An 8,966-nucleotide genomic window follows, 5' to 3' on the forward strand; every position below is an offset into this window, starting at 1 on the left:
TCCAAAGGAATGAGGGATAAAATCCAGATGTCCTCTGACTCTGAAGTCTTAAACATCCTATTACACCATGCAATTTCATGCATTAAAATAACTTGCCCTAATTGAAAAGATCCCTTCTTTTTATACATGAAGCAAAAAGTGATCCAAAAGTATCAGCAGTCAAGAACAAGGAACAGATGTAGCTGCAGTCAATGTTGAATGGCAAATATGAATCAGTCCACAAATCACATTTAAGTCACTTTAGAGATATATTTAATATATTTAATCATATTTGGAAGTATGAAAATAGGTTAAATTGAAAGCGAAATTATCTTTTCTCCTAAATATAATCCTCACTAAATTTTTGTTCAGATTTCTGTTCCTTAATCATATTTGGAATGCACCATGATGTTTAAATCAAATCTCCTAGGAGTGTATATTTTCAAAACCAGTTGTCTGGTTTGTAGTGGTTGACTTACTGCAGTCAGTTTACACTGGATCTGGTGAACTGATTGGATCCATCTACTTCCAACTCTGCATTTGGTGGTCTTAAAGTGATAACTTGAATTTAGCCAGAGGAGGAGAATCTGACACCATGGAATACTCTACAAACCTACCATCCTATTTTTTTTTTCTTTTTGGAGAGCTGGGTGGTAAACATGTATCTTTATATCTCATGGTCTCCTTAATTATAGAAATCTGGTAATGTGAGAGGATAAGTGACACTGAGCATTTTCAAATCTAGTTAAATTCTTAGGAATATGACAACAGCATATCAGTGTAACTGTGAACTTGCAGGAGAGGATTTAATGTGCAGTAGACCTAGACAAGTGACGCACTGAGAGGGTGGGGTTTCTCAAAAACTTTGGAGGCAATGCCTGTAAAACTCCCTGAGTTATTATCAGGAAAAAACAAGAGTAATTATTATCCTGAGACCAGAACAAGGGAACAAGAGGAGGAAAGGAAAATACATTCTTCAAAAGAACCCATTTAAAATGTTCTACAAATATATCTTTAATAACGCACGCTAAATCTCAGTATAGAGAATGTCTTATACACTTAAAAACAAGTCTATTTATTTGAATAAATAAAAATTAGTCTGAAGTTAACATGTGAAACTTTGATAACTGAACTTTGATAACTGCCCAGTCTTAGAAAATACGTAGGAAGAAATTGATTTGGGTGAAGCCTCGAGAACCTTTGAGACTAGTCTCTTTTGACCTCAGATGTTCCAATTCAAAAACATAGCTACAAGTCACACACAGAGTCGGCGGGGGACATAAAATGGAATGACAATCATTTTGGGAAACTATTTGGCAGCTTCTAATATTCCTAATTACTTTATCTCAGAGTAATCAGAGTTTGAACATTAAAACATCTTTATTTTAAATAGTTTTAAAGTAGAAATAATATGAACCGTCCAGCGGCAGGCCACTAAAGATTGCGCACAGTGAAAAAGGAATGAACCGTACAAAAACACGGGGCGCGGGGAGCGGGGATCTGAAAAACTGTAGTGGAGCCAAAAGAAGTAAAATAAAGTACAAACTCTCTGCGTGAGATTCAAGATCAAGCAAAACCCATCTTTGAGAATTAAATTGCGCAACAGTCCCTCCTGGTCATTTCCCTCTAGCTCTTGGACTTCCCATCACCGTCCCACCTCCCACCCCCGCCTCAATCTGGGTACCCTCGCCCGGCTCCCGGCCAGCAGAGAAAGTTTGGGAGGCAGGTTAAGCTTGGGAAATTCCTCTCCCCAATCACCACCCTTTCCAGCAACAGGTCACAGCCTGCGGGACGTGATTCAGCCTGTCCGCAACCCCCACCCCACTCCCCAGACAGCACAGGCGCGCTCCTTCCGGTCTGGGGTTGCGTACACGCTCCGGACTCATAAAGCGTGAAGCCCGCCACGGGCACTCAGGCCACTTGCAAGCGGAGCTCGGTGCACCCTTCTCCCTCGGGCGCTCTGTGAAGACACCCTGTCCGACCCAGGCACCATGGGTCGCGCTTGCCTTCTCGGGCCATTGCTCCTGCCGCCGCTGCTGCTGCTCGGGATTGCACTAAGTGACGCGGCTCAAATACAGTCAGGTATCAGCCGGGTCCCGGACCCCGTTTTTGACCGGGGCTCCCTCCTGAGATGGGCGCGCAGAATCACGGGTTTTTCTCTCCTCTCCGCTTTCCCAGGACTATTGCACCGTTTCCCCCCACCTCTTCTCCCCGCTTCCCCACCCCAGACTACTGCCACGAACTTCAAGGAGTCGCGCAAAGGAGCCCAGCTCCAGTCTCAGTTTGCGCTCTCTCTCCCCGCTCGGAAGCAGAGGGAACAGAACTTCCTGGCAATGTCCCTTCGCTAAGTTGTGCCTTGACTTTCCCTTTTGGGGCTCTTGCTCTGTCTCTCCCCTAGTCAACAACGCCGAGATTTGTCTCCTGCCTCAAGACATAGGACCCTGCCGGGCGCTGATACCCAGCTACTACTATGACAGGTACACTCAGAGGTGCCACTTGTTCATGTACGGGGGCTGCGAAGGCAACGCCAACAATTTCGAAACTTTTGAAGAATGCAATGAAGCTTGCTGGAAAATAGAGAGTAAGTGCATGTGTGCACCCCAGAAACTGTTGCACAGATAGATGGGTTTGGTAGAGTTTAGCACAGTTAACTAGCGCCCCATATCTCCATAAATTTGAGCCTGACTTTTCTCAAGGATTAAGCAAAACGCCGGTTTTTAGTTTCCTGCAAGTAATCACAAGTTTGCAAACACTAAGACTTTCTCTTTATAACTGGCGTTCCAGAGTTTGTGTGACTCAAGGACAGATCCCTTGCTTTACTAAACAGGGCATAATAATGCAACTGTATGTTGGACTAGATGAAGCATAGTGTTTTTCTGTGTTTGTCATTGATTCTAAACCCACTGCTTTCATGCCTCCTTGAAAAAAATTTTCTTCATGTCAATTAATGTAATTACCATCATTTTGTTTTATTAATTTCATTTGGTTTAGGGGCCACACCCTGCGGGGCTCAGGGATTAACTTTGGGTTGGGAGCTCTGCCATTACTCCTGGGCGGGCTCAGGGGATCATTTAGGGTGCCAGGGCATCGAACCTGTGTGGAACCCTTGAGAGGCAAGCACCTTACCTGATGTACTATCTTTCCAACCCCCAGTCTGATCATTTTTAGATTTTGTTATTTAAAGTGTGATTTAGCCAACTATAGACTTGCTCTTGATCCCTGAAACCCAAGCATTATGAGTTTAGGTTTAGGCTAGTGAAGATTCTTGGTACTGTTTTTTTATTTTATTTTCATTGTGAGTGTTGTGTCTTTTAATGCCTGTAATGTGATAATGATGCTTTTGATTCAAGGAACTGAGTCAGGAGATGTGTATTCCCTTGTTTAAGTTCAATTAACTTTGTATGTTGACAGAATCACAACTCCTGAGAGAACAGTCTTTTTGCTAAATATGAAAGATTTTGCAAAACTAATTCAGGCCAGGTCAGGGTACACTTGAATAACTACAACAACAACAAAAAAGCTAAATAACTGAATTAATCGGCAGTCCTTGGGTGCATTTACTAACCCAACACTACATAGTTTTCTGCTCATTCACTTATTTCTGAAATACAGCAAAGTTTTGAAGTAATAATAAAAATGCTTATCTCAACTAACATTGTCTTCTCACCTCCTTTTTCTAGTAGTTCCCAAAATTTGCCGACTGGAAGTCAATGAGGAGAGGTGTGGAGAGTCCACGAATGAATACTTTTTCAATCTCAGTAGCATGACATGTGAAAAATACAGATCTGCTGGATGTGAGAGTAATGCAAACCAGTTCCCAGATGAAGCTACCTGTTTGGGCTTCTGTTTACCAAAGAGAGGTAAAAACACATTTTTATAGTGTTTCTCTTTATTTCCCTGTTGACATAGCCCCCAAAGGGTAAAAATAAAATTGCTAGCCATTTTATGTAGGAAGAACATGTTGTGAATTCTGGTGATTTCACACATAGCATGTTGTCTATAGCTTGCTGCCGCTCTGTGGGAAGTAGTACTATCCCACTTCTATTAGGAGAGTGCAAGCTAAGAGAAGTTGACTCAACAACTCTCAGCATTTGAAAGTAAGATTGTTATGATTTTTTCCCTTTTCTACATTGTTTCTTTAGAACTTTTTTCATCTACTTAAAAATCACATAAAACAGGTTATTCAGTAATTGATGTCATGCCATCTGATTTTTACAAAATCAGTTGTACATATGAAAGAGTGGAAGTCACACAGACTTAAGAGGATGGAACCTGAAAAATATTTTTTAAAAGTATTTTGTTAGATTTCTGTATCGTTCAGTAATTACAGGTTGCAGCAGAAAGCTCCTTTCCTCTTCCTCATTTGATAGTTCCCCCACCCCTTCCAAGTCCTTGAAATGATAAATTATTTGCGCAATATTTTATCTTTGTTGAACAGGACAATAGTGGCATTTTCTCCAGGCACACCAGAGAACTCTCATACATAGATACAGAAACTCAAGAATGGAAAGTTTGTTTTGACAGAGACTTTGACTAAGTTCAATAGTCATATCAAGTTGAAATTGTAGAATCTTGAATTAATGAGAAGATGATTATTACCTGTGTTATCTAAAATTGTTCATGTAATTGTTAATGTTACATTGGATAGCTGGGAACCAATGTATATATGTAGTAATTATTAGTAATCATTGAGATTTTTATTATTCATGAAGAGCTTATCTATTAAGAGGAAAAAGGTTCTATAAAAGTATTTATTTAAAAAAGTATTTAAAATAAAACTCCCAACAAAAGACAGTTTGCTGACACATATGATGTATTATCTCTTGAGAAAATAGGAATAATTTTTATTCACTTTTATGTATTTTTGTGGGGGGGTGGTGTTATATTCTTTATACATTCAAATGATTCAAAGACATCTTTATACATTCATTTGATGCAAAGACATCACTTAAGGGGAAAGACTGTCCAACTTATACAAATTTAGAATTACCACTGTTAATTGTGTTAACTTTCTTGAAATTTGAAGAACCCTTATAAGTGGTTTAGTATGAAAGTTTGGATTTAGAATGAAGCTTCCATGGGCTTAGATTTTCTTTATTTATTCAGTAATCATCATTGCATGGTGACATTTCTAATCATTTTCTTTTCTCATTAAGGTCCATCATTTTGTTACAGTCCAAAAGATGAGGGATTATGCTCTGCTAATGTGACTCGTTATTATTTTAATGCAAGAAATAAAGAGTGTGAAACCTTCAACTATACCGGCTGCGGTGGAAATGACAATAATTTTGTTACTGTGATGAACTGCCAGAAAGCCTGTGCAAATGGTAATCAATTTCTTATTTAATGTGTTAGAGTGGGAGTTCCCATGCAGTTCTCAGGAGACCTGCATTCCTCCTGGTGATTCTTGGTTGACTGGTCCTGTGGTTCAATACAAGGGCTGGAGAATGCCATGCTACCAGCCACTGCAGAACCATCAGGTCACCCTGATGGTATCTCTGGACTCCCTTCCCCATCCCCCCTGCTCCATTAATGTTTAAGGGACTACATGAGCTGCAAGGCAATACTATGTGGTTTGGAGGATTAAACCTGGTTGGCACCTTAACCCTGTACTATCTCCTTGGTTCCACTTTAATTTTTAAATTGAACTTAGAAATAACTTTATAAATAGCTGAATAATAGGAAAGAAGTTATGAATAAGGTCTGTAACAAGTGGAAAGCAGTTAAAAAAAATAAAACACTCCTGTCAAAGAAATATTCATTAAATTTTTGTGGAAATTTCAAGATTAACCCGAATTGAGGCTTAATAAATATGAGTTTCTTATCTTTAAGAAACAAATAAAAAACTCAGAAAACCCCACAAGTTTATAATTATTTATAAATAATTCATGATTAAAATAATACTTTATGAATCCATGTTTATTAAGAGCATGGTGCCATTTCTTGATTACTGTTAAAGAAATAAAAATTTTAAACTGTTCAGTTTTGTCAAAATGCTTATAATGGCTAGCTGTAATTAATAGTTACTATATCTATATACACTATATAAGTGTATAAGTGTATGTTACACTATACAAGTGTTTTATAGGTTGAGTGTCACTGAAGGGATAGCGAGTTAAGCCTTAAAAATCACTAAAAGCAAGATGAGATTAAAAGCATATTAGATATGCTGTTTGTAGCCTGTAAACTAAAGATATGATGTTTCTTTTCTTTTTATTGAATTTAGCCATGAAGAAGTACAAGATAAAGAAGCTCCAACGAAGGCATCCAAGTAGACGTAGAAGCCTGAAAATTAGAAAGAAGGAAAAGTCATTTTAATCAATTTTTCTATGCTATGTCACCTCGTGAATACTACTGCCTTTATTTAGAGATGAAGAATAATTGGTGGCATGAATCATTGACTTGTTTACCAGTTTTATTGCTATAAGTTACTTTTTTAAGAATGTGTATAGTATGTATATGTATAAACAAACATATATGTAAAGCTACTCAAATGTGAGTCTATTATTTTCAGTTTGCTACCCAACTATCTTTTTATGAGGTTGAATTCTGGCTATGTACATATATAAAGGCAATTATGACTTTCCCAGTTCTTGATTTTTTCCCTTCTTGATTTCAAAAGCTGATAGTAACTGAAAAGCATAAAATGAGAGAATTCATAGTGCTTTTACCAAATTTGATCATTTCAAGGACCAGAAAATATATTGAGTTTTGCATTTAAAAGTTGGATTACATTTTAGCCCTAAGGATACAAACCTGAAAATTTGGCAACACTTCATAAATATTATATTGCTATAATGAATATATTACTAAATTATCCCCCATTTCTAGTGTATAATTAAATGAATATCCTGATCCTCAAATTCAGATATAATGATTTCCCCATACTAGCAAACATACATGCTAGCAGAAATCAAAAGGGTGAATGAGTGGGACTGGAGTGATAGCACAGCAGGCAGGGTGTTTGCCTTGCATACAGTCGACCTGGGTTCAAATCCCAGCATCCCATATGGTCCCCTGAGCACCGCCAGGGGTAATTCCTGAGTGCAGAGCCAGGAGTGATGCCTGTGCATTGCCGGGTGTGACCCAAAAACGCAAAAAATTCAAATAGCTTCAGTTGTGAAGAGTAAGAGTCTGTTCAGTAAGACTGCCCCAGCTGTGCTCATGGTTGTTTTACTTGCAATCAGTCCTCCTCCTTAGGTGTTTCCAAAAGTCTCTTCATTAATATAATAAAAGACACATTTTCTTTTTCTGTTTCAATATTTAGGAAATTTCGAGGACTTTTGAAAACTGTGAGTCAAGAACCATGAATGAAGACCAAATATATACATCTTATAAATCATAATATCATAGTTATTTTAAAATAATTAAATTTACTCAATTAAAAAGGACTATGTTTTAATTAAAATTTATTAATAAAATTATTTATAAAATTTATTCATAATCTCTGGGGAGAAATATTTACCCTTACACATCCATCTTTCCTCATTCACATGCATATGTTTATGCAAGTTTATGCAAACAGATAGTTTTCCTGTTATGATATTAATTCCTGAAATGTTCTGGATTGAACACAACTAAAGGTGTTAACACGTTTTGTACTCTTCAGGGTACTCTTTATATTACATCAGAGATCATACATAAATTGAATAATTAAATTCCAGTATTCAATTTTCTTTTTTTGATGAAGTGAATACTTTTATTTAATCTAAAAAGAGGGGGAGGGAGACATTGTGAAAGAGAGATAGAAAGACAGAGCAAGAGCGAGAGGAAGATATATAAAAGTTAAGAGAAAGGAATTATACAGTCTGGTTGGCCCATGTGGGATTCACCTGATATATTTTTGACAAATTATGATAACTTGATTTAAGAAATTTTTCTGAATTATTTTTAAAACTCTAACATTTTCTTGGGAGGATTCATGTTTTCTTAATTTTTATAATTTAATTTTCTTATAGTTTAGCATTTTGGTTAAAATTGTGCTAACATTTCTGGTGTTGCTGTACATGAGTGGTATGTTTGATGATTATGGTGTTGATGTACTGCACCTACCCCCACCAGAGTGTCCATGACCCTTTACCAATTTTCTACATCTTAATATGTTTTAAAAATACCCCTTTGTGAGACAGACATAGAACGATTGCACTCATCTGTGGAATATAGAATAACAGAGTAGAAGACTAACACCCAAGAATAGTAGAAATAAGTACCAGGAAGTTGACTCCATGGCTTGGAAGCTGGCCTCACATTCTGGGGAGAGGGCAACTCAGATAGAGAAGGGAACACCAAGTAAAATGTGGTTGGAGGCCATGCGGGGGAAGGGTGATGCATGCTGAATGAAGACTAGAGACTGAACACGATGGCCACTCAACATCTTTATTGCAAACCACAACACCTAATTAGAGAGAGGGAACAAAAGGGAATACCCTGCCACAGTGGCAGGGTGGGGTGGGGGGAGATGGGATTGGGGAGGGTGGGAGGGATGCTAGGTTTGTTTGTAGTGGAGAATGAGCACTGGTGAAGGGATGGGTTCTCGAACTTCGTATGAAGGAAACATGAGCACAAAAATGTATAAATCTGTAACTGTACCCTAAAAAATAAATAAATAAATAAATAAATTTAAAAATACCCCTTTGTCTAGTCAAATTAAAAATATATTTTCCCTTTGCTTGAACAATATTTCTTTTAAAATTCTATTCCAAATGTATGGTGACAAATACAAAATGATAAAAGCTTGAGGAAATCTATACATATGTTAATTAGAATAGCTAAAACAAACCAAGTAATTATCAAAAGTGTATTTAAAAAATTGCAGGTGGAAAATTATAGCTATCTCTATGTAGCTATATAAACCTTAAACTACATTTTAAAAAATGCCTAGAAGAATACAAATAAACACAAAGATATTTTGCCAGACAGAATAAAGATATTGTTACCTATAGAGGGATGGGAAGAACAAAGTATACAGATAACATTTATAGAGAGTA

The 8,966-nt window shown here is 37.3% G+C and overlaps 1 protein-coding gene across 2 annotated transcripts; it reads left to right on the forward strand.

The window, feature by feature from the left end:
• Positions 1-1,889: 1,889 nt before the first annotated feature.
• Positions 1,890-6,715, forward strand: TFPI2 (tissue factor pathway inhibitor 2). 2 transcript variants are annotated; one of them, XM_055121980.1, is made up of 5 exons: positions 1,890-2,061; positions 2,378-2,560; positions 3,660-3,839; positions 5,136-5,306; positions 6,206-6,715. In XM_055121980.1, the coding sequence occupies exons 1-5, from the start codon at positions 1,971-1,973 to the stop codon at positions 6,295-6,297; spliced, it is 717 nt and encodes a 238-aa protein (XP_054977955.1). In that variant the 5' UTR covers positions 1,890-1,970; the 3' UTR covers positions 6,298-6,715. The 2 variants fall into 2 exon arrangements, with proteins under 2 accessions (XP_054977955.1, XP_054977963.1); XM_055121988.1 differs by having other exon boundaries at positions 2,411-2,560.
• The last annotated feature ends 2,251 nt before the right edge of the window (positions 6,716-8,966 follow it).

The sequence above is a fragment of the Sorex araneus genome, chromosome 1, assembly GCF_027595985.1.
Source record: "Sorex araneus isolate mSorAra2 chromosome 1, mSorAra2.pri, whole genome shotgun sequence".
Classification (NCBI taxonomy): domain Eukaryota; kingdom Metazoa; phylum Chordata; class Mammalia; order Eulipotyphla; family Soricidae; genus Sorex; species Sorex araneus.

Bases quoted from the DNA above. Each gene is read 5' to 3' on its own strand.
- TFPI2 (XM_055121980.1), top strand. From the start codon at position 1,971: ATGGGTCGCGCTTGCCTTCTCGGGCCATTGCTCCTGCCGCCGCTGCTG. The intron at 2,062-2,377 runs GTATCAGCCGGG...TCTCTCCCCTAG, and splicing joins CGCGGCTCAAATACAGTCAG to TCAACAACGCCGAGATTTGT. The intron at 5,307-6,205 runs GTAATCAATTTC...TATTGAATTTAG, and splicing joins CCAGAAAGCCTGTGCAAATG to CCATGAAGAAGTACAAGATA.